The sequence below is a fragment of the Limanda limanda genome, chromosome 12, assembly GCF_963576545.1.
Source record: "Limanda limanda chromosome 12, fLimLim1.1, whole genome shotgun sequence".
Classification (NCBI taxonomy): Eukaryota; Metazoa; Chordata; class Actinopteri; order Pleuronectiformes; family Pleuronectidae; genus Limanda; species Limanda limanda.
In genome coordinates, this window is record NC_083647.1 from 11,218,694 (window position 1) to 11,243,921 (window position 25,228).

At 42.9% G+C, this 25,228-nt stretch overlaps 3 protein-coding genes across 5 annotated transcripts; 1 reads left to right on the forward strand and 2 right to left on the reverse strand.

Annotated features, from left to right (window-relative positions):
* Nucleotides 1-7,157: 7,157 nt before the first annotated feature.
* bub1bb (BUB1 mitotic checkpoint serine/threonine kinase Bb) lies at nucleotides 7,158-11,873 on the reverse strand. Of its 2 annotated transcripts, none has more exons than XM_061083058.1 (9): nucleotides 11,804-11,873; nucleotides 10,407-10,571; nucleotides 10,229-10,288; nucleotides 9,989-10,133; nucleotides 9,690-9,886; nucleotides 9,408-9,571; nucleotides 9,122-9,315; nucleotides 8,929-9,029; nucleotides 7,158-8,067 (listed from the first exon to the last, which is right to left on the reverse strand). In XM_061083058.1, the coding sequence occupies exons 2-9, from the start codon at nucleotides 10,547-10,549 to the stop codon at nucleotides 7,779-7,781; spliced, it is 1,293 nt and encodes a 430-aa protein (XP_060939041.1). In that variant the 5' UTR covers nucleotides 10,550-10,571; nucleotides 11,804-11,873; the 3' UTR covers nucleotides 7,158-7,778. The 2 variants fall into 2 exon arrangements, with proteins under 2 accessions (XP_060939041.1, XP_060939040.1); XM_061083057.1 differs by lacking the exon at nucleotides 11,804-11,873 and adding an exon at nucleotides 11,335-11,397.
* On the forward strand, nucleotides 11,544-16,496 carry zfyve19 (zinc finger, FYVE domain containing 19). Of its 2 annotated transcripts, none has more exons than XM_061083054.1 (11): nucleotides 11,544-11,733; nucleotides 11,822-11,943; nucleotides 12,036-12,089; nucleotides 12,165-12,331; nucleotides 12,445-12,587; nucleotides 13,067-13,175; nucleotides 13,366-13,596; nucleotides 13,749-13,825; nucleotides 14,051-14,152; nucleotides 14,244-14,401; nucleotides 14,618-16,496. In XM_061083054.1, the coding sequence occupies exons 1-11, from the start codon at nucleotides 11,680-11,682 to the stop codon at nucleotides 14,694-14,696; spliced, it is 1,296 nt and encodes a 431-aa protein (XP_060939037.1). In that variant the 5' UTR covers nucleotides 11,544-11,679; the 3' UTR covers nucleotides 14,697-16,496. The 2 variants fall into 2 exon arrangements, with proteins under 2 accessions (XP_060939037.1, XP_060939039.1); XM_061083056.1 differs by having other exon boundaries at nucleotides 13,067-13,172.
* ppp1r14d (protein phosphatase 1 regulatory inhibitor subunit 14D) lies at nucleotides 16,300-23,184 on the reverse strand. Its single transcript, XM_061083059.1, has 4 exons — nucleotides 23,002-23,184; nucleotides 17,510-17,590; nucleotides 16,798-16,830; nucleotides 16,300-16,709 (listed from the first exon to the last, which is right to left on the reverse strand). The coding sequence occupies exons 1-4, from the start codon at nucleotides 23,179-23,181 to the stop codon at nucleotides 16,641-16,643; spliced, it is 363 nt and encodes a 120-aa protein (XP_060939042.1). The 5' UTR covers nucleotides 23,182-23,184; the 3' UTR covers nucleotides 16,300-16,640.
* Nucleotides 23,185-25,228: the final 2,044 nt, after the last annotated feature.

Consider the following 25,228-nt stretch of genomic DNA (forward strand, 5'->3'; position numbering starts at 1 on the left):
AGTTGCATCAGTGGAGCGCATACATCATTCTGTCACCTGACATATTGGCACTGATTCTCCCGCACGAGGAAAAAACGGACGGCGGAAACTATAGCTTGTTCTTCCCTGCGGCGAAGAACGGGGACATTAATGCGTCGTAAAAGCTACAGTCTCTATCTACTCCGAGCACCTTAACATAATGACATTGTAAAAGCAGTGCTTCTAGTGTCCTGGGGCTTTTATGGGATGTTCTATTGATGCTGACACATCACTAGACAAACACTCTTAACTCAGACTTCTCCACGCAGTGTAAGAATATGTATGCTGAAGGATAGAGTCAGGAAATGCAGCACTGACCAACACTCTGTTTAATTAAAGATCCTCTTGGCTCTCACAAGTGCTTTGAACAATTTGATGCTGCGCTGATAGAGACATATGATCAGCCTGGACCAATGGTATGTGCCCAACTCTACTCTCTTGGGTCTAATTTATTGATGCGCCAGGCCTCAGTGCAAGCTTTACTGTACGTGCCTGTGCTTATGAAAGCTCTGATTTATGTTTTTTTAGCCCAGGCCTCAGCGTGTCTCTCCGAGGGACAAATCACTAACCATTTTTAACCTGCGATCCTTTACAGCATCAATCTGCACCGGCTGTGCCGTCCTCCTCCGTCACCCAGCATGGGCGCTGTATCAGTCGAGAGAGTGGGACTCATGGCACGCTGCCCTAATTTGGACTCAGAGCCTGATTTAATCCTTAGTGCTTGACGTCTCATGGCCGATGGCGATGATAACCTGGTAATGCACGCTGTCCCCTCCTTACGTACACACGAATGTGACACAAGCGCTCCTGAAAACAATCATGGACATCGTGGGGACACGTGATGGTTTTGTACCACTTAAGGCCTGGGTGCTATGTTCACGCGTGTGTGTGTGTGTGAGAGGCTTCCAATCACTTCCTGTCCTGTCAGTGTCCCGGCACATGTGGTGGAGTCAGTGCTGCAAGTTAGTGATGCACTGTGAGCCTGTAGGAGCGTGAAAGCAAGATGGGCGACAAGAGACAGCCTCTTAAAAAAAAGAACAACTTCAGGGGACGCTGGAGTGCGCACATCCCCCTCAGTGAGGCAGATGTCCAGCTGTGCGTGAGTGTGTGTACCAGAGGGACCTTCCCTGTCACCTCACATACCCTTTCCCTCCTTCTCCTTGAATATCGACCTGAGACACAGACGCACAGTAATTTAAGATTTGCAGAGCCTCAGTTACATCATCAACAGACTTAGGAGAACACAGACTGTGCTGATACAAGTGTGATAGATACCTGGATTATGCAAGATGCCATGTCTCTTAGTCAAAACAAGGGGTCAAGAATAGTTTTTGCGAATGCATGGATATTGAGATGATACGAATGGATCCAACGAGTGAACTACATCTTAAATCGATACACTTCTTTACATCTTGTTTAGCCCTTTCTCTGGGGATTTAGCATCTATTAGAGCAACTCGCAGTAAGACTTTGCAAACCTGCGATACAGTCCTCAGTTCAAAGGTCAAATCCCACATTAACGAAGCCTCTTGTTTTTTTTAATGAAAGTAAATGTTATCACAGAAACATGTCCCGTCGCTCTCCTTTCCCAGGCCTGTCTTGCCAAAGCATCCATCTCTCCTCAAGTGTGTGTGCACAGCAGCAGCAGCAGCTTTAATCCTCGTACACCAGTAGAACCAGTAAGATCACCTGGGAGCTCAGCCTACCCACACACACACACTAGATACACAATGGCACAACAGCGTCCCTGCCCATGGATGAGGCACAGTCTGTTTTTGTCAAGTCTGAGCCTGCATCTCGGTGGAGACAACGTGTTGGTGATGTTTGAATCTTCATCCTTTGATAGAAGGAGATGGACAGAGGCGGCAGGAACAGGATGTGGGGATTTTTGAGGACAAGAGGTGAGCAGAAGGTGACAGCTCCTCTGTTTCAGAGACAGTCCATCACAGAATTACAGTCCTCTGAGACTTCCCTTCTCCCGTTTATCAGCCCCACATCAGCACCACCTCCTTCTGCTTCTCCTCCTCCTCCTCCACCACAGCTGATGCCCACCGACGGTAGATTCGAGCCAGCTCCTTATCAATGACGATAAGCCTCCGTTTCTCGTTCCCCCACCACCTCTCTCTCTCTCTCTAACCCACTCTCCTCGATGTGGAAAGGGGGGGGGATATCATTGTTAGATATAAAAAAAATAAAAATGTGTATCTGTCATTCCCCTTACCTTGGCGTCCAGTGAAGAGGACAGCCTCTCTCCTCCGGGAAGGATCGGAAGCGAGGGTGCGCACATACACGCTCGCGTACACTATTACACAACACTCACTCACATCCACACATGCACTCACTCCCCCGCGGACACACACGCTTCCCCCCCTCTCATACACACAACGATGAGGAGGTGCTGGCTCTCAGGCGAGCGCACACTGCAGGCTGCCGCTTGCCTGGGAAAGCCTGATGCGTTCCTCCCTCCAGGCACAAGCGCACACTCCCATCTCCCAGGCTCTTTGTTGGGGCTGGTTCATCCCCTGCTTCCGTGGCGGAGTGCGGGTCCGTGCACCGGTGCCTGCTCCCGGGGACACGGACAGAGGAGGCACAAAGCCATGGAGAGGAAAGGCAGCATCCACCAGGAGAGAGTATCACGGCCCAATACAGATCCTTCCATCCCCCCTTCTCTCTCTCTCTCTTGCTCTCTCGCTCTCTCTCCCTGTCACACACACACACACTCCTCCCTCCCTCTCTTTCTCTTTATCACTTCCCTCCTTCTCCTTCTCCGCCTCCTCCCACTCCCTCATTGGGCTGCAAAGGAATTGATAGCAGCGTGTGTATTCGTGTGTGTGTGTGTATGTGTGTGTGTGTGTGTGTGTGTGTGTGTGTGTGTGTGTGTGTGTGTGTGTGTGTGTGTGTGTGTGTTTGTGTGTGTGTGAGAGAGCTGGTTTCCAGTGACTGTAAGGAAAGGAGAGCTCCTCTACACATGATCACCTGGAACACCTTTCACCCCCGTCCCCTGTCTCTTCTATACATGTGCATTGTGGGTGACAGGAGAACACGAGGGTGCTGCTGTTCAGTCAAATGTACTATCCATGCAATGACAGGGTCAGGGTTGGCAGATGGCGGGAGGGGTTGTTATTTTTGTGTGTGTGATTGTGAGTGTTGCATGGGGGGGGGGGGGCTATTTCTGCCTAGGGTGCAATCCTGTTTGGGACACCACCGTGACCCCAAGAGGGGACGAAGGCACAAGAAACTGAAGTCACAATGACCCAGTCCGACACCCACATTAATCTGACTCAAAACATTCCCCTCTCTTTCCCACCACAATCATTTCCTGAATAATTCATACAGCAGCTACGACCAGACACAAAGCAGGAAAATGTATTAGGGTCAAGTCAGGCAGCAAAGGCTTGCAGAGCGAGCCAGATTTGGGGCATACATGTAATACATGGCATGTGATATGAGAGTGATGCTGGCCCAGGCACTTAAACAGGCTTAAATGATGATCTCCGTCCTCACACATCAAATAAAACTCAAGTGAATATAGGCTCCACCGAACCCAATCTGCATTACAATGACAGATTCCCCTGTTGGGTGGATGGCAGATGAGACCAGTCCCTCTCTTTCCCTCTCAATCCTCAGCAGTATTGTTTCAGATATTTATTGGCGTGGCTTTATTCCACTGCCTCGCACGAATTATGTTCCTGATTTCTTTTGAGTTCAGGGCTGCGAGCAGCAGTAAACGATCCTGTAATCTGTGTCTTCATATGAAAAAGTGTGGTGGTTAACACAGTCCTGTGTGATCTGAGCTGTTGATGTACTTTGTGGTCAGTCAGTGTGAAGGAGAAGTGGACGGAGGTCAAAAGGTCAATTATTGGACGAGGTCTACATTCATGACAAGTTCACTGAGGGACAAGATCTTCTTTCAAAACAATAAGCAAATACAATATTTTGTTTCTCTATGCGGGAGAAAATAGAGCATCGTTTTATTCACTGACTGGCTACAACATTTAAACGACTCACTGGTGAGAAACAGATGATTATCTTGTTCCCCTGGCACCCTTTTAAGGGGTCGAATAAATTATGCAGTAAGTGATCAGTTAGTTCTTACTCCCAAACACCTGGTAGATGGTTAAATGTCCACGGAAGGTCCATAGGTTAACCCTGTGGAAACCTGATGTATTGATGTGTGTGTGTGTGGCTTGCCCATGTGGTCCAAAGCTGCTGTAGCACGAAAGCTATCAGAAACAACAGTGCATTGCAGCTTCCTGCGTATGGGGCTATGTAGCTGCGGACCTGTCAGAATGTCCATGATGACCACTGTCTACCATTGAAAGCACCTACAATGGACACATGACCATCAGACCTGGACCCTGGAAGCAGGTGACTTAATCTGATTAATAATTTTCCTACACATCCATGGACAGCAGGGTCTGTGTACGTTGTTTACCTGCTATGCCCTGAGCAATGTCCTGCAGAGAAGCTTTAAGTCCTGGGATACATGTAGATGTTATGTTGACATGTGCCTTCCTACCTAAGTATTGTTTCAGACCATGTGTAGAACGACTTGCTGGCATCCTTCAGCAGGATAATGTGTCTCACCACAAAACTGGTGAGGAACGTGACAACGAGTTCAAGTTGCCTTGACCTCCAACCTCCCCTGAGCTCAATCCAATCAATCATCCGAGGGATGTGATGGAAAAACCAGTTTCATCTGCAAAGGTTCTACCTTGCAATTTACAGGATTAAAGGATATGAGGTCAACATCTACATCTACTTACCCGGCTGATACACCTTCAGTGGTCGTGTAGAGGCATGCCTTGACGGGTGTGAGCTGTCTGGGTGTGGGCTGTTTGGATGTTGAAATGTCAGGCGTCTTACTGCTGTGGCTGAACAGTATGGTTCAACAGTTTATCCCATTTGAGAAACATTGTAACTATGTGTTTCGTTCACTCAGGGTTTATTTAAATTGATCTACTTCACAAAGGACCCCCCCCCACACACACACACACACACAATACCACTCCATTCAATTAAACTGGGATGTAAAAGGTTTTACAATGACAAGAATAGTTTTAAACCACAGTGTCATTAAAAGGAAAGCCATGGGGATGCATTAAGTGAAACTGCCTTAATTATTTGCATTTCAATTCACTCTATTGTTTAGGGTGAATCTGTGAGGATTACACCAGGGGTTATCAGGGCTCAGCCTACACAGCTGATGCAAATGCAGCTTTTTCCTTTAATCCACTGACATTTCCAGATGACCTATAAATCTATGTTGGCTCTGTTGGAGTGAGACAACTGGAGAAGACATAACAACAAAACTCGCATCATTCTCCTGCTTGCTCAGCAAAAACGTTACGTCTGGTAGCCCCAATCTGTCCAGATAAGACTAAACATAGCTGATAAAGAAGATAAAGACCAATGACACTGCAAGTCACGATTTATAAATGGAAAGTCACATTTTTCACTTATCAAGTCAAAGCTCTATCATAAAAAGTGAAATTATGACTTACCAAATGAGATGTAAGTCATAACCTTCACTTCAGTCACTGAGAAGATCACCTATGCGACAGATCCATTTTACTGGTGAACAAGGCAGCAAGCAGCAGACCAAACAGAAAGATAAACTGATCTACTGCCAGCGTGAAAGGAGTCAACTGCCTTTTAGTGAGTTTAGCTGCAACACATGATACTAATTCTGGAGCATTATACAGGTGGAGTTTGGAAATACGCCAGATGATGTTAAAATAATGCTGCCTCATCAAATTACATCCCTAGGTATGCAGCCCTATGTACGTCATAGTAAAGACTTAAAGTCAAAATAATGTCTAAATCCAAATTATCATGCAATACAATCGTGTGCTGGATCATACCAAGTATCATGACAAACGTCTCATTCTTCTGTGCCTGCAGAGTTGAACCCAATAAAGTCACAATAAAATCATGTGTTGGACTGAGTTGCAGCAAAGGGCATTTCACAAAATGAAAAAGTCAAAGCTTGGTCTGAAAAGGCTCTGTTGACTGGTGCATGTTTAAAGCTGCACAAATAGGTCAACAGCACTGACTGAATGTTCCTGTCTATCGGAGTAACAGTGCTGGACTCTTCTCTGAGGGCCTGCCTAGAGCACATGGAGGAGAGGTAGCCCACTCCTTCCATCTCTCTGCTGCAGCGGGAAAGAGAGAGAGAGAGAGAGAGAGAGAGAGAGAGAGAGAGAGCTATGGATTTTCCGTCTGACGCGCTATCGGAGACACTGGCTGCTTGCTTTCATGGGATGAGCTTTTAATAAGTCCTGCCAAATAGCGAGCTATAGAGGATGCATTATGATGTGGTTATGCTGTGTTATTATGGTGTGAGTGCATCATGTTGCCTATCATTTATCACTGAATTTCAGCTGCTCTTAAGTGCTAAGCCCAAATTTAAAGTAGACAGTTTGGGAACTCACCAGTTGAGCGGATCTTGGCTGGCTGTGACATATTTCCAGTATGAGATTAAAGTCTGTTCCTCCACTGCTCCACGTGCATGTAAAAAGCAGCAGCACCGTGTCCTAGTACATCAGGATAGTGGCCTCTTAGGGAAAAGCTGCAGTCCTGTTCTGCCCACAACTGCAAAGGGGAGATTTCACTTGCTAATGAGCCAAGCACCTATCTGCCAGCCATTCGTCAGTGTGAGCTGCCTGTGTATGAAGTGGATCCTGTCTTCGCAAGCCATTAAGGTTTATTCACACCATTTAAGTCACGAGCCTCTAAGTTACCTCTCCTGGGCAATGATTAACATCTGGTCAGCTGAATGCAAGATTTGTTCATAAAGGTCTCATGCCTGCCAAATACTGGGGTTTCTTCAAAGACTCAAGTGTCGCCCACAGTGATAAAGTTAAATGAAGTAACCCCTTTAAAATAAACAGCAATAACGGCATTTATGACCTTTTACTTGCAGTTTATTTTCACTCTTGGCAGCAAACGTTGACTCTTTAATTTCAGCGACAGATTACACCCAGCATCAAACTGTCCTTACGCCCCATTAGTAATCCAACCACCATTACCAGGAACGCAATCCACGCTTTCCCTTGCATCCCCCCTGCTGACAGTGCATTATTACAATCCTCCTCGGCCTAAAAGCAGACAAATAACAATCCCACTAGTCATCAGGCAGACATTGTAACATGTTTATTGAACGTTGAGACATGAAGCTCAGCTGAATCAGCTCAAATCTTTGTAATGTGGTGGTACTGAGCTGAGAATCTGCTCAAACCAAAAACTACAACTTTAAAAGGCAGTATTTATAAAAGGCAATGTTCTTAACAATGCCTCAGCAAAAAAAAAGGATAAATGGACTAAGAGACAAATTAGGAACAACTGAGTAGTGTTTCTGCAGCACAGCTAGACACAATAAAATACAATTCTATACTGCTCCATGTAACTACTGTGAAGCAGATTTTGTTTGTTGAAATCGTGAAGTGTTTTCTCACGTACACTCAGTAGTGTTGCTGCAGATCAGACCGTACAGGAGTTTCCATTTCCTTGTCTTCCTGTTCTATATTTAATGAATCCTACCCAACCAAAATAGCATCTTCAGCTTGAAAGGTTTCTACACATCTTAAACCCTTTTATCTTTTTACTATTCTGAGAAACTGGAGCTCTTATCCACAAAATATGTACAACAGGATCACACAAAATGCAAAAGCGTTATCACATGATAGCTACAGACAAAGTCAAGATGAAGGAAATTCCGTGAAAAATGGACCAATCGAATGGTGAGTCTCTGTAGATGCTTCAGTTTGTGGCCCCAGCATTAGCTTGATCCGTTTGACCTCTGACCTCCTGCGATTCATGCGCCATCTTTTTGAAGTAGCGTTCAGCACGCAGTTCCTCAAAGCAGAATTCAGTGGCGCCGCTGAGCAGCAGCTCTTTACAGTACATGCTCTGCTCCTGTGGCTTTCCCGTCTCTGCCTCTCTCAGCTGCTGATGGTGCTCCTGGAGCCTCTTTAGAGGAGTTTCTTCTTTGCACGGCTTACGTGCTGATAAAACCGTGTTCACCACTGGATTGATCTTACACGGAGTCCTAAGGGAGGAAAGGAATTATGCACTTAAATAAAAGAATTATCTCAGAAATAAGCCACAAAGAGGGCTTAATACATGTTCCCGCTACTGAATAATCAATTTATTATCCTTTTAAAGATTTATATAATTTTTAAAAGGCAAAAATTACAAATTCACAGCAATAACTTTGTTCAAACATCGGCCCTAAAATATCAGGTTTTTATTTAACAGAGAAAAGCAGCAAATCATAAAAATTAAGAGATTGTAACAGGAAGTACTTGACTTAATTATCAAAATTGCTGATTTATTAATTTCAGTGTTAGAAATCCACTTAAATATAAGTTGCTTCAAAATAGACCAATACTTACCTTTGATTATTCTTTCACACACAAAAGAACATTTAAATATCAATTTTTTTTGCATAATGTCCACAAGAGGGCAAACTGATGCAATGAGGTTTATTTACTTCAGCATAAACATTAACATACCTTCACATATGTTTCGAGTTCTGATCATGAGGCCATGATTACTTGGGTGAATATTTTTAAGTTTGCCAACGTCTTGAGTGAGCAAGATTTTGCAGTCTGCTGAACAAAATCCAAAGATTTTCACCCACAGGATTTTGTATATTGCTGAGTGCAAACCACTGTCTCCACATTTGAGTTGAGTTGTGAACCTTCTGTTGTTGTTGGTATCACCTTGACCTACGTTTCAGTTGTTAATCAATGGAAGTGACTCCTGTCTGTCAAAAAGTGTATTTAATACTGTGCCATTTTGATTATATAATCGATTAAGAATATTTGCTGTTGTGCTTATAAAAATAACCCTGCATATGTATAAAAAAAGAAATGAATCCAAATGTTAGACTCTGGTTGTCACTCACATTGTTGGAGGCTGGTCTGACTCCTCCACAAAGGGTTGGAAGGTGGGTTTGGGAGGCGGTGGAGCCATAAGAGTGTGTCCATATTTGGACTTCTGGGGCATCTATGGTGGATAAAAACATTAAAGTATTAAAACTCACAGGGCCGAATTATACTTCACTAAATTAAGTAATGTAAAATGTGCTTGTCTCATACCTTGACATCACACCATCTTTCTGGTCTCTGCTCATTTTCCTTTGCCTTTGAAGTGGGAGGAGCCATCCAGGACTCGTGTCTAGGCTCTGATGGACCAGCACTTTGAGTCTTATTTTCATCAAAGATAACCATGCGGCTGTTTGAAGCATTGCCCAAAACTGGGGCGCCATGTGACCGCAAGCCTCCAGAAATATCTGTCCATAAAAAAAATCCCCATCAAAGACTGAAATCAAACATCTTATCTAATAATATTAAAAAGGTGTCATTTAAATATGTATTCACTTACTTCTGATTGCAGCCCCAGTTCTGTTGATGGGGGCAGTGGCTTTTTTCTTCCCTCGATGTTTGAGGTCGACCAGAGAAACTCTCTCAGGTTCTTTGGGCTCATCATCACTTTCCCCGTCCTCAACATTCATCATCACCTGTCGGGACACACGTGCCTGCAGAGCCCTTTGATAAAAAGACAGTAAATTGGGATTGTGAACTCTGATGATACGGACAAGGAACAAAAGTTGCATTTCAGGCCTTGACCTTTATCTATTTCAAATTGTATTGTATTGATCCATACTTGTGAAACTGTAGAAGCTTATCATGCGGCTCAGCACATTTCTTGAAACCCTCCTTGTAGACCAGATCTGCTTTGAGACAATTGCCTTGATTCTCATACTCCTCAGACCAAGCAATGTAGAAGGATGGCTGAGTCAGTCCTATTCCCTGCGCCTGCATGTAGCGGTAAGTGTCCAGTGGTTCTGTGCAGTTCTCTGCCTAAAGACACGCAATACACATACACGAAAACATTTATTACTGACGCATTCTTTTGTCAAGTATAAATAGCAAAATTAGGCAAGGGTTAAATGTTAGACTTACAAATTTGATCCAGATGTCAACATATCGAGGGTCATTGTGATATTTATTTTCATCTGTGAATTTGGTCACGACCCCTTCCAACAGTGTGGCGAGGTTGCTCTCCTTTCCACCCTGAGGGAAGGTTTGCTCTGTCCACTTTATATACCTGGAAAAGACAGAACATCAGTATTACAAATAAAACCTCTCAGATTTAAGAGCAAAACCTATGACTGCACTCTACTGTTTCCATATTTCGCTTACCGATCGTAAACATCAAGCGGATCATCTCCTTCATACATCCGCAGTTCAGCCTCAAACGCCCTAGAGAAACAAACAAAAAGTCATAAAATCTTCATTGATATGTGAAAACTGTTGAGACTATTCAACAGTGGTTATGATCACTCAACCCAGATGAAAAAATATTAAAGCTTATCCATACTGTCTCTGTTGGTTGATGGCCAAGCTGAGTCCATCCTGCTGTTGACTCAGGGCTTGGTGTAAGGCTGATATGGTTCTGCCACGCCGCAGGGGCTGGATGTTTTCTTTGCTCAGCTCCCACTCCACATCTCCTCCTTCTGCCATCGTGAAAATGAAAACAGGATCTCTACAAAAAGAAAACAAGTGCAACAGTTACTTTTGATAAGTGCCTTTTATAATAGCAATAGCAATTTAACCAAGGACACAAGACAATTCTTTGGTACCTCGCTAGTCCAGTATGGAGATTTGCGTATTTTCATTGTTTTAAACAAAGTATTATCTACATTTTTTTGTGGGGGGAAAGACACACAGACATTACATCAAGTCTTCTTTCTTCTATTTACTGTTATTTGACATTTTAGAGTGAAGACAACTGATTCACTTATTCTTTAATTTCCATTAACTTGAAGCCTCTTTTAAAATGTCTAACTATGTTGTAAAGCACAATGTGATGTATTTTCATGAAGGATAAAAACATTGTCAAAGTCATTATTGTTATTTGTTTGTTTTGTTTAAACTGGTGCACCAGTCTACAAACTGGACAGAAAATGGGTTTGGAGTCACGACATACCAGGCAATATAATACAATATATAACTTACAGGGGGATAACAATGACAGAAACAACACGGGACTTTAAATTAAATCCCTATAGGTAAAATGATATACTGTTACATCACATAACATGCAGAAACCAAACAGTGCAGTCACTACGGAGACTGAGGGGGATGCTAACGATAGTGAGGCCGTGACGTGAGGAGCTAACACACCAGCTAGCTAACGTGCGCTTTTGCTCGATGGGTTTCATTGTCGTTCTTAACATCAGCGTGATTTACCAGTCGACGGTAAATACACAAAAACAATTGCAGCATAAAATGATATCTATTCATACCGTTTACAAGCCTCTGTTGTCTCTTTTCCGGGTTCGACCCCACGTACAAAGCTGCAGGGCGACTCGCTTTGGAACGGTCAGATCTTCTGTTTTGAACGGGGACCGCCAGAGAATTTGGCGAAAGCTGATTGGTCGAGGGAGAAAACCGGAAAACGGATGTTGACGTATCTCGACGCATTTTCCGGTTCACTTCCGGGTTTGATTGCATCGACACTGACAGGTTGGAAAACAGTTAGCTAGCTGCTGAATGATCGTAGTTAGAGTGTGAGTCGCATTTTTACCCATAATAGTAGTTCCGGAAAACATCTAAACCCGCCTGTCACATGAGTCTCTCTACGTGTCGACATGGACAACCGGTGTTTCTGCTGTGCATCAAAGTTCAGCCTGTTCAAGAAGGAGGTAAGGGTGCTAGCTTCCATCAGCCACACACAGTGAAACGCCATGCCAGGGAGGACACAGTGTGATTTACCTTGTGCTCTTCACCCAGCTGGGCTGTAAGAACTGCGGCCGCTCCTTCTGCTCCAGCTGCCTGACGTCCGTCGCTGTGGTCCCTCGCTGTGGCAACACCCAGCAGAAGGTGTGTAAACAGTGCCATGGCAATCTGACAAGGTAAAAGGGGGAAACCATGCAGGATGATATAAGATGAGTGTGGTTTTCTGATGCTTAAAGTTTCCTACATGTCCATCATCTCCTTTGTTTAGTGGGGAGTCTCAGAACAGTGCTGGAAGATGGTCTCCTCCTGAGAACTACAAAAAGTCAGTGCATGAGATTCTCTTTTTTTTGTCAACTCAGCAGCCTTGTGATATTTAAGGATCCTATTTCTCCCGTAGACGTGTGGCTGCGTTGGAGAGCAAACAGCCGGGTCCGTCGACGCAGCCTCTTGCACATGGAGGCAGCCGACTGAGCAAAGCAGGTCACATACCAACCAAAGGCCTGAGTAAAGAAGATCAGGCTATTGCCGACAGACTTCAGAAGCTCAAAGAGGACACTACACCCAGTAAGACAATCAGATCGTTAGCAGCTACTACTTAAATTCAAACACACAGTTGTAAAAATAATATTTTACCGCTTTGCAGAAGTAATTTTTTACCTTTTTACTCTTTTCTTCAGAGTCTGTCCCCTCCGAGAAGGAGATCGAGTCTCGCCTCGCTGCTCTGAAAGCTCCCAGCCGGCCAGTGCCTTCTGCAGAGGATATGGAGGATCGTTTGGCAGCTCTGAGGGGTCAGCCTCCACCTTCTCAAGCCCCTCCACCGGTGAGATCAACCCCTCCATACTTGTTTTATAACTTCAAATGCCTTTTGCAGCAAGGCTCTGTGTTAAATGCTAAATACGGGGCTTCTGCTGAGTCATAATCTGAATTTCAGGTCTTAAAAATTCCTAAATACATTCAATTATTTCTGACTAGGTCTCAAGTGTGTTCCAGTAGTTCTTAATTATGTAAATGTTCATTAAATGCTTCTTCTTTCATGATTTGAAATATTTGTTAAGATAAATGTTTTGAAGTCATACTTAGTTTTTAAATGTCTCTGTGTGTTGTAGTCCTTTCTGAATGATACAGATATGAGCACGCTGTTATAAAACGACAAACAAGACCACATGGAACTGTTAACTAATAGCTGACATACATTTCATTTATCATGCTCTTAAATATACTTCAATTTATCCTTCTAAAACCTGCATAATCCCTTTAAATGGTTTTTATATAACCGTATCTGTGTGCTCATCTGTTCAGGTGCACCAGCCCCCAGATGGCAGGACTCAGACTGAACTAGCCAATGATCTGCTCAGTCAGATGACAGAGGAAGTTGCCATCGATGACCAGCAGTCAAATCCAGAGGGCAGTAAGCTCTTACTCTTGCCACTGTTTTCACTCATATTCAGTTAGTCATTATACAGGCCTTATGCAATGACCACATCACTTTGTAATAATTTTGCGTTGTCAGTTGGTTGAATCAGGCAACAAATGTGAGACTTTGTTCAGCTACTCTGTAGACCTTCCAAATAGGCTAAGACCTGTATTTGTCTCTGCAGATGAGGATGGGCGTATGAACGATCTCAACAAGGGGGAGGGGGGAATACTGGATGAGAATTTGGAGGAGAACCAGGATGCGCAGCAGGATGCGAACAAGCAGCTTGAGGCTGAGAAGACCCGCCTGCTGGAGGAGGCCATGGCGGAGCTGAGGACGGAGCAGCATTCCCAGGATCAGATCCTCCACATGGCCAAGAGACTGGCCCAGCTGAAGGGGCAGGACCCAGACAAAGGTACATACTGCTCTCTTAACCATATCTCCTATTAATGGTAAATCAGTATGAGAATTTACCATAAGAGCTTTAATCATTTGTGCATTGATTAAAGTGTTAATTTGCTTGTGTGTCAGAAACCTGTCAATGTTTATTTCCCACGTCATTTGTAGTTACTATGGAGGACTTCCAGCATCCAGATACTGACGAGGAGACTGAGGAGGAATCTGTGAAGAGAGTGTTGAAACAGGTGTGGGACTTAGGGCTAAATAAACTTGATATTTTAACATTGATGATAATGAAACTAATGCAATGAATGTGTTACTAAGTACATATCACCTTTTAAAGGTCATGGACAGCAAACTCAAATCATTCAGGACGACCACAAGGGGCTGCTGTTTTGCCATTTTAATTATTTGTAATGTGAACTACACAATTGTTCTAAAATACTGATTTTTCAGATTTTCTTTTCCAGCTCTCAGAAGAAGCTGCACTGGATGAGGCCAGTGGCTACAACATTCCTTTAGAACAGTGTGGTCCAAAGAACACAGAAAAGAAGAAGGCATCAAAGAAACAGGTACTGAACAACAGCCAATTTCAAAATATTTATACTATTAGACAGAATAACATTTAATCCCTGGTTGTTCTGGTGTGTTTTAAAAACACAGGCTTCACAAACAAAAAGTAGGATTCCGTCAGCGGCCGGAGCACATCAGCCATCAGACAGCGATGAGGAGGAACTTCCATGGTGCTGCATCTGCAACCAAGACGCCACGCTTCGCTGTCACACCTGTGACGGAGACCTTTACTGCAACCGATGCTTCAGGTAAACTGACAAAAAAATGCTCTGCAAAAACTCTGGCTTTCCACTCGGCTTTGTTTGGAAATCTTAACCTTAGCCAAAGAAAAGATGCCTGTGATTTGGAATGTATACCACGACCCAGATACATTGTCGGCAGCCTGCTGCCATACTGTTAAGCAGCATGACCATGATTTATTTATTGTGATGAATTATCAATCTACACTTCCATTATGTCCCCAGGGAAGGCCATGATAAATATGACAGGATGGAGCATCGCACCACTAACTACACTGCGCCAAAGAAGAAGAGGAAGACATGATAGTTGGACTGTGTTGCAGATATTTTTGCCTTATCAGGCTCTTGTCAGTCATCATCTTTAGAGCTGTGCTTTAGCCTTAAGTGACCTATTATTGTAAAAAAAAGATAGAAACACTAAATGTTATCTTAAGCAGTGCAGAATGGCAAATTTTAAACTCTTAACGTATCTCATCTTATCTGTCCAACATGGTATAAATACAGGAAAGCAGCATTTGTGTCCTGTAATTGCAAACACTGATCTAGATTAATTGAGTAGGTAAAGACACAATGGATATATATGTGATATAATAAGTGGAACATAGCTCTTATTTTTTCTGTAATGTATAAGATTAGAGGTAAGTTATCTTACAGATGCTGGTAGACAGTGTTTGTATTTCAGGAAAAAAAACTATTCAGCTTCTGCACACAGAAAAGTTCTCACCTGTCCAACTTAATAAGAAGCTTTAAGGTTTTTTTCTGTCACTTGTCCCACTTCTTAAAAGCAACAAAGGCTCATCTAAGTCTCTCTTTGCACATTTTATCATAATTTTTTTGTAATTGACATCACAGAGAGAGGAGGCAGACACGTCATGAGCTCATCTGGAATGATGGACTGTCCCAGACCTACTGTCAGCTCTAGACTGAAGAAGCATAGAGGAGTCGGTATAAAAGGATTACTGAGGGCTTTGTTATCTTTTTGGCAGGCACTGCAGTCACTCTTGTAATCTATGTTTGGCTGTGAGTCTGACATGAGTATAGCCCCTTCTTGTCCTTGTGTTTAATTTCATTAGGAGGGAAACACAAGTGTAGAGCGCTGTCACGCCTCAGAGAGGAAGCAGTTTTATTTTTAACATTGAAGCATCTTTTTGGGGATTGAAGTTATCATTACTTGACAAAAGCGTCTCCGTCTGGCAGGTCTCGTCAGAGGTGTAGCATTACAGTATGGAGGTCAGAGAAGCAAAAGTGGAAATGGGGGTCGGACATAGCAAATTACTATAATGGAGCCACTCGGCCAAGAGACCCTCTGTGTGTGTCAGGGAGATGGCCAGAGTGCAGTTTCATCACTATGCATTACTGTCTAGCTGAGGAGAAACCATGATTACACTTTCCTCTGGGGGCTTGTTTCCATTAAGGTTTGCATGGAGGCCGTTACTGTGTTTGCCTTTTTTTTTTTCTGGCCTTGTCATGCACGCACCACAGACAGGAAATGGATGAGGAGGATAATGGACGCATACTTAATGGACCCTCCTGCTGCTGATTGCACTGTGTTTACTCCTGGACTTGACATGTCAACGTCCCCTTTGTCTCCATTACCGCTGAAAGCACAACACACCCATGTTTTCTGGGAATACCGTCTGAAAGTCGGGACTGTACGACATCATCCTCCTCTAAAGTGTTTTAGAGCAGTAACAGTATATTTAAATGTTTTTTTTAAAAACTGCTTGGTGTTATAGACATGTCAATATTTATTTGTAAATGGAGGATGAATAATTTCTGATACCTGTTGGCCAGTCATATGATCGCCTGTGCTTGTGGAATCACACTTAACCCTTTTGACAATTCATCAACAGCCTTGTCTTGAAAATGTTCAATTTTTATTTTAACTTACAACACTGTCATCAGAACAAAAATATTTATGTACATAAATAGGCAAATGAAAATGTACAGTCTTACACAAAAAAAACCCAGTCTGTCTGAGTAATAGGCATAACAGCTTTTTATCTCATGTGCTTTATTGGTTAATGGGAAACAAAATGTTTTAGCAGTCCATACATGAAGGTGAAATAATAATAATAATAAAGAAAATCTATTCAAAACCCAACTGCTCTGGTGTCAGACTGATACTGACCCTGGAAGAGATCCCACAACGTAAACCCCACGTACTGGCGTCCCAACAGTAAACCTCCTCGGATGATGGGAAGATAAAGAAGCTCCGCACTGTCCCAATAATTTATTTGACCTAAAATTATTTCTTCAAGGGACCTGACATTTTACGTAGGCCCTTTATCCTGTAGAGCAGGCCGTTGATAAATTCCTGTGGGGAGGACAAAGAAAATGTATTTCTTTAGTTCAGTTGAATGATTATTTTATTTCATATAAGTCGTGCATGTTTTTGGTCTCACCTCTTTTGGCTTCCCGCATTCCTGCAACAGCTCCTAACAAAAAAGAAAAAAAAAGAACAAGCTCACACACAACGCTGGACACTGCTTTTTTCACTGCAAACATTGAAACATGGGATTCCAGCAAGGGTCAAGTGTTTGTTAAGCTATTACCTCACATAGCAAATAGTCAGGTGTGTGCCTAAGTGTCACAGAGAAGCATGATGTTTAAATGAGCAACTTCTTTGGCCAGAATGTTTGAATCCTGGGTCTCAGGCAGTGGCACATCTAGGTTTGTTCTACATTGGCGGCCATTAAAGGGCCACAATTTACACAGAGGGGCCAATTATTTATCCAACATCCATGTTCAATTCCTGATTCAGTAAGATGCAAATTTAAGTAATTCCTTGTATATTGTGCCACACACCAGTGAATATATTTAGAAAATTGTTCCTTGTTGTTTTGCCTTGTTTTCTTCAAAACAGCTTAGAAAACAACATTTTGTAAATTGCATTATTGTTAGAGAGTAACTAGTGAATAAAAGCAAGACTACTGACAAGACAGTTGCCAATCCGATTCCTGCTAGGGCCTGTGCCCCCATGGCCCCACCCCTGGATTCGCCCCTGGACTTTGTCAATTGTTTGCCGTTTTGCCGCCCAGTTCCATTAAGTAGCCCTGCTAGTAAATGACTGAATATATAAATATGTTATGGCCACTTGCACTCGCACAGTTTTACCTGCAGCCGGGCTCTCTGGCCTTCATCTGTCAGCTCCAGGAGCTCATCTATGTCGATCTCTAACTCCGGGATCTCCTCCTCCTGTGAGAGCAGAGGCAAATATAAGAGAGAAATAAGCGCAACAGAATATTTTCAATAATCCTCTATGACTTTAATGTTCATGTCTGTCCTTCTGCATGCTTCAAAAGCTCTTGCAAATTAGGCTGTATTAAGTGGGCCTCTTGCCATCCATTCACCCATGGTGGTAAGACTTAGTGAGCAGAGTCACTGAGAAGGAAAAGAAAGTGAAAGAAGTGATCCGGGATGTGATGTGACATGACAGGGATTTCTCTGCTGCACAGCGGCATATAAGCATTTGGGATGTCAAATTTAAAAAGGGTCAAATCCTTACTTTTATCACCTCAGTGTGTGTTAATACTGAAGGTTGTATTGCAGAAATGAATACTGTTTTCTTCCAGAAGAATTGCAAATAATAATTTGATAGATGATGATGAGTCAAGCTGAAGAGCACTGAGGCACAAAGGCAAAAGGGCTCCTTGAGACCGTGTTTGCCACATTCCACCATCACATTTCATGGATGGTTTATCCTGCTGGCATTTACACTGTAGCTCAGACATCACTGACAGTGTATCTCCTTTTCAAACGTTTTACGAAGAATATTTAATCACAGATGGGTTGGGAATTATAAAACAAACCCGTGGACAGCATTGACTGGGATATAGTGATCCGTGTTTCCGTCTCAAAGATTGTGTAACCTTGTGTAAAGATTGTTATATATTAGAGGGCTCAGAGTCCCCAGTTATAAAAAGAAAATATAGCAAAGTAATCACTTCATGTCGCTTGCTCTTATCCACACCTATAAACTACATTTTCAGAGGGAATGAGGAGTGCTCACTGTACGAATCCTGAAGATATCAGGAGTCAGCACAAGCACACTCATATTTGTCAAGCGGGGCCACTTTTTAAGAGGAATATTATCCGGTTGGGGAGTTTTCATGGCTGCTGGGGATGGAGCAGCTTTCTGGATGAGGAGAGAACTAATCAATGTTGGAGTGCTGAGTGGCGGAATAAGATGGACCCACCTTCAGAGTCCCCTGTGTCCTCTCTAACTGATACGCACTGCCAGAGAGGACCCCATGTGATTCTGCTGATGTCTGTGGGATGCATACAGGGCTCTTTGTTTCTTTTTTCACTCCATGCTGTGCATTTCTGCTCTGTGTGGGTTTTGCTTTACCACCTCCAATTTGTTGGGCTGTGGTGAGATACAGCACTATACTTGTATGGTTTTGTGTGCTTGATAAAGTGCAGAATATTCTATCAGCCTCTTTTGCAGTTGCAGCTACGAAGCATTGCCTACGTAACATTTTAGCAGTAATTTAGCAGAAGTGTTTTCTTAGTCTAGAACATTCAGCTTGATTCAAGATTCACTATTGTATTGCCATATCTCCTGATCTGATTGGAATGTGTCTTGGAGAGCTCAATGAAACAAAGACAAGAGAAATCACAAAAACAAACACACAAAATACATAACAGAGTAAGACACAAGAAGTGTGACTAAAGAATAGGATAATTAATAGAATAATACAGAGTAGAGTTTTTTATAAATTAAACAAACATACAGATATCTGAAAGCTAGTTATAAGACATAAGCATTTTTAGGATGATAATTGGCAGCCATTTATACTTAACTGGGAAAAAAAACGCAGATTTTTCTGACAAAATATGTATTTTCTTGGCAGTACATATCAATAAATATATAAATAACTGCTCTCATTTGATGCAATATGATTGTGGTGATGTTCACTCCATTTTTGGCTGGTATTCAGAATTATATAGTGCTCTATGTCTACCAAGTAGGCCTATAGAATAAATCCGATACTACATGAGCTCTAAGTGTAAAAAATTGATAAACTTAAAAATATACAAGCTTCTCCTTTATCTACTTTGCTCTTAAACCCACTCTGTGACTGCAGTTCCATGCAGAGCACCACTGAATATCAATGAGAGACATTTTCACTAGCACGGCCCTCCCAGTTACTGTTCACAATGTACACAGTCAAAATCCTTAGCCTGTTGAGATTTAACCTCATTGTCAGAGGAAAATAGCATTTTAATGAGGCCTCTGGGCAGAAGTGTCTCAGCAGCACTTTTTGAAGTTAAAGGCAGCAGACTGAAGCTAAAATGAATGTTGGCACTAATATTGGAATCCATGAATATCAAAGTGATTCTCAGAGCTTCTCTGTTTCAGTCAGCAGTGCAGATGCAGTCTAAATAATATGCAGTTGGACTTCGAGATAAGATGACCTCCGCTGCAATTTAAAATCAAGGAATACTTCCTTATTATCATGTGAGGAGTGATTATCTGCACGCACAGTGGTAGTGTGATCATTTAAATGTATCTTCTACACAACCCCCTAACATTTTATTTACTTTGTCTTGTTGCACTGGAGTAACACCTTGTTTAGGGAACTCCATCGTTTACGAAAATTGCCCAAAGACAGATCAGTCAATCTGCCTTGTAGTGCTGCAAAACTGTGGAACTGAATATTCATATTCAAGCCCCCCAGTGAATCAGGATTCATTTTTGTGACAAACTCAATTGACGTCTTCAAGAGAGTTTTTTTGGTCTGTGTTGTGTTAGTAGCGTCACCACCACCCCATCTAGCTCACGGTGAATTCTACAGGGAATCTCCTGCTGTCTTCTTACATCAGCTCCCTCAGACTTTCTGCAAACTTTATACCAGGAGGCCAGAAAGAGAATCTCTGCAGAAACTCCGGAGGCTCTCACTTGAACATTTGTGTTCACACATACAAATATGACTCCAGAGGATCTCCAGAGTTCAGTGCATGTCTCAACCATGGTCTCAACGCACCTTAAGCTTAAAAGCTTTAGAGATATCGTTTGATATAACCAGGCTAGCAGTTTCCCAATATTTACAGTGTTTATGCTAAGCTAAGATAACCTAACTGGCTTAACAAATAGAAATACTCAAATTCACGCTATTTCCAGAAAAGTGAAGCAATAAAGGCTTGGTTTACAGATCTATTCTCTACGTATACACATGAATCCGCTGACCTTTTATCAACAAAACATCAACATCACATGCAGATTGGATCTGTGTTATTTGCAATGTAAAGGAAGCCATGCCCAGGAAGTGTTGCTATTTTGAGAAGATGCCTGAGCTGTGTTTGACTTATCGTAGCCTTCCCTTTTCCTGCCTCAGGCACGAGCTGCTACAACATCATAATATTCATTAACTGTACATTATGACAGGGGAAAGTTTCAACAGGAAAAAGAGGTTTCAAACCATCCAAACCCTTTTGTCCATTCTAGAAAGTATTGGACAAATTCTAAAAACTCAAACTCAGAATAATGCTGCGGTTACACTATAACTTGAGCTAATTTAATGGTATAAAGTATAAGTTTCTTCCAATTAATCTCAATAAAATAGGCATTCACTGTAAATGTCGAGTTTGGAAACACTGATCCAGGCTCTGAGTTACTCCTCACACACAGGCCTAAATGTTGCTCACCATTTATACGTATATTGAGAACAGTTTTTCCCACATTTCTCAAAGCGTGTGAAGTTTGCAAAAAGGACGGCCGCTCCAGACCGAGGCAGCACTTGTATGAATCGGAGATGGGGTTTAATAATTCAGGCGGTGACACCGGGGGATTATAAATGCTTCCACGCGGAAGACACAGAGTATACCTGCCCTACGCCGATGCAAAATTCATTACAGTGGCCAGTGCACATGGACAAGACTGATTCCACACAAGTGACTAATGCAAATATCAAGTCTTGTAGATTGTACATGCACATTCACTTTATCTGCGCTGTGCATGTGCTGCACATTAACACTTATGTCAGAGTCAGGGCACGGAAGGCTACAAATGGAACTTATCACACATTTTTGGGTCAAGATCAAAAGAATAAACAGGAAAAGACATCAGATCTGCTTTTGTTATCTTCATGTCCTGGTTTCCAATCAATTAATTTACTCCTCCCTTCTTTATCCGTCACAGGCATAAATTACAATTACAAAATAAGTAGTTTGCACAATATTTGAAAAATCCCTTGAGCTATCACCACAGTCAGATGAATGTACATGCATGCCCTCTCTGCAGCATCAGTACACTTTACACCATATTTCAAAAGGCAAGTTAGCAGTGAAAGAGGGAACCAGTCATTGAGGTGGCTGCCGACCATGAAACAGGTTCCTCTCCGTTTGGTTTGAGACATAACTGAGAGACACTCTGACTCTGGTCTTCTCCGCCATGAGACGGAGGCGGCGCTGTCATCCGATCTGCAGCGTCATTAGGGAGCCCAGTGCTCCTCACCAGACTCCCCTAATTCCTCTGTGTGCACTGCACTGCCTCACGTGGGCGAGGTTGGAGTTGCCATGGTTTCCCCTCAGAGAATGCCAAGTGAATCAATATGGAGCCTCTGACATAACTGGATTGGGTCCTACTCTACAGAAGAGTTGAGCTGTGTGTGGGAGATGGCTAAATTCGCTGTAACCCCTTAAATATGTAACAAACCATTTGTGAAATAAGGCCATTAAATAAGATCACTATAGTAATATTGAGCACGTTTCCATGTCATAACTCTTTTATTCATACATGTACTGTGTTAATACAACACCCTATTGTATAGAATTTATGTTTATTTACAGTCAAGTTCTCTGATAATCACTATCATCATAAACCATCCTGTATACATGGGACACTATCAAAGTATTATTTTGAGTATTTAGGTGTATATATTTTCAATTATATATAGTAAGTATTATGTCTGCAAACAGAGAAAGGACACACACGCACACACACACACACACACACAATCTAACCTAAACCCTAATTATGGCCTAAACCTAAAAGCAAGACTTAATGTTAAAATGTCATTGCTCTGTTAGTTCTGACCTCAAAATGGCCCTCACAAAGATGTACAAGTATATATATACACACACACACACACACACAAAATTAAAACATTATAAAACTAAATATACTGTGCATTCAAACATAAAATATCATTTTTTTCTGTCTTTCTCTAGCACTTCTTTATTACGATATCACACAGTTACAGTTACATGGTGCTTGTTTCGTTTGTTGCTGATCCTAGAATGTAAATAACATTTATTCACGCTGTGTAAAACTATATTGCAACCATGTTTATAAAGTGACGTAAGAGGTGAGTCATGAGGGTTGCAACAGGCTTTCAAATGACTGTAATTAGACATCGTATCTTGGCAAGTCTTATCTCATCAGTGTGGGGAAACACCATCTGATGGGATGATGACACATGAGGGCTTGGGAGCCAAAGACTGCAGCCACGACAGAGGAGCCACCCACTCCTCCTTTAGGTCTCTGTGATCTCTCCCACATGATGGATGGCCCACCACAGGCATCTCTGAGCAGTTCACTGCCTCCCATGCACCCTGCCCCTCACCTCCTCAGGCACCCACCACAGTGTACCGCCCTGCCCTACCTCGCAGTCAAACAGCAGGTGCAGCTGTCCGTCGATCCACTCCTCGATATCCAGCCGCCTCTGCAGGTCCTTGCGGTTGTACTTGACCGTCAGCTTGCCCAGCTTGCGGTGAGCCGGCTCCTCTGTTTTGTCCTTTGCCTGGAACATCACCCTGGACTGGGCGCTGGGCTCTGATGCCATGGCTGCCACGGCCTCGGGAGAGCACACACGCGCACACACACACACACACACACACACACACACACGCACACACACCCACTCACACACTTACAGATCCTCAGGCTCTGACACGTATGTCTTGCACACCACCTCCTCTACTCTGCCTCTTTATCTCCTGTGCCTCTTCTTTTCCAGTGAGCTGCTGTTCCCATGCGGATCTCCTGTTGTGTTGCTGAGTGGTGTCCCTCTCTATAACGCTCGCTCTGGTTCTCTGCCTGTCCTCCTCCTCTTCCCCTCTCTCTCTCTCTCTCTCTCTCTAAAGCTCAGTGTCTTGCTCTCTTTCCCTCCTCCTCTGGCAACACCCACTGGCTGCACTATCAGGAGGATGGTAATGAGATATGGCTCTGTGCGAGACAGTTTGTGCATGCATGTGTGTGTTTGTGCACATACACTTTACAGGGTGTGTGTAGGGTTTGCTCTCTTCCTCCTTGCTATTGCAGGTGGGAGAGCGTAGGTCAATTGCAGCAATAAAAAGTGGAGAAAGGTCAGGAGGGTAACCACTGCAATTTAGATATGGTTATAACTCTGGCTGGAGATATGCCAACATGCCCGAATAAAATAAGATTATAAGTGCATTAGTCTTTTTCCTCTAATCCCCCCAGTCATATGTTCTGAAGACTTATCTATTATCAGAAACCTCTTCATACCAACACCCCAGCCATATATTTTTTACTCAGTAAAAGTGTCTTCAGTTTTTATCTGCTGACAGACTCAACAGGGTTGGATATGCTGAGGGCTCTTGTCTTTGCAAACACTTCCAACAATGGCTGTGTCCCCCTGACCGGTGAGCCAGGGTTCCTCTCGTGTGGTAGCCACCGCGTCCTTTCATAACAGCCATTATCAGGTGTACGTCTAATAAGCCTTGAAGTCAAATTGGCGTCCTCCGTTACGCACCCATCCATAATGGATGACTAGGAGAGCACTGTTTGTGGCTGTTTAAAAAGTCAATTTAAACGTCTTGAAGCCGTTTGTGAAGTCAAACATCAACAGTGGCACATAACCCAAGGTCAAAAATTCATAGTTCTGCATCCCAGTGCCAATTTTTTTTCACAGGTGAGACAGCAGAGACAACAGGCCGCAGAGTTTCCACAGATCCTATTACGATATGAATGATGGGGTTCAGCTTTTTGTTTTGGCAGGGACTCAATCAATCAGCCGTAGCTGTGTGTGTTCACCAGTGATGCACCGTCTGTTACAAACATTGAATTATTGAGTGGCTCCTGCAGCTCACCTTTCCAGGCAAACAAATTCATTCACCTGGTCCGAGGTTACTTGGTTCCACGATGCCGGCTTGTCTAAACCTAGGGACGTGGACTGGAGCCGTGCAATGGGCCTTCTCACCTCAGACCTGGCCGGGTGACCCATTCTAAGGCAGAGGAATGGAAACACATGCAGAGGATGAGTTAGACGTCTGGTGGTTTGTTTTCAGTGTTGAGTGAAGATTTAATTATCCGGTTACTTCCCTCATTTCCCCCAAAGGCATCATCACCTAACCAAATTTGTAAATATGATTCACTCTAAATAAGAACAGCAAATTATCACGATTTCATCAGAGCCACCACTTCCTGCCTCTCCCCAGGTTGTTGATCGGTACACTTGTGACGTCAAGATTGCAATGTGATTACTTAATCAGCTCAGTACCACTTCCTGTCTCAACAACATTGAGTTTCTCAAGATCTGAGTGATAATTTGTGTTAATGATCATATACCTTACCCACATATACAATATAACGCATAACTTCATTATGTGAAAATATGAGTCAGACTGTGTTCACCCCATAGACTGTAAGGTTCACCCCAGAAGATTCGTCCTTACCTTTCAGTGGGATTATACTGCCACCTTCTGGATTAAAGCTAGCAAATGATAAATAGACTTTTAAACGAGCAAGATAAATGTCGTTTTATTTGGGTATTTTGGCCTCATTACAACAACAGCAATAACTAACTTCCCATGTTGTCTGAATACAGGTAATCTTCCACCAGTTTTTATGTTGCCCTTTTACCTTTA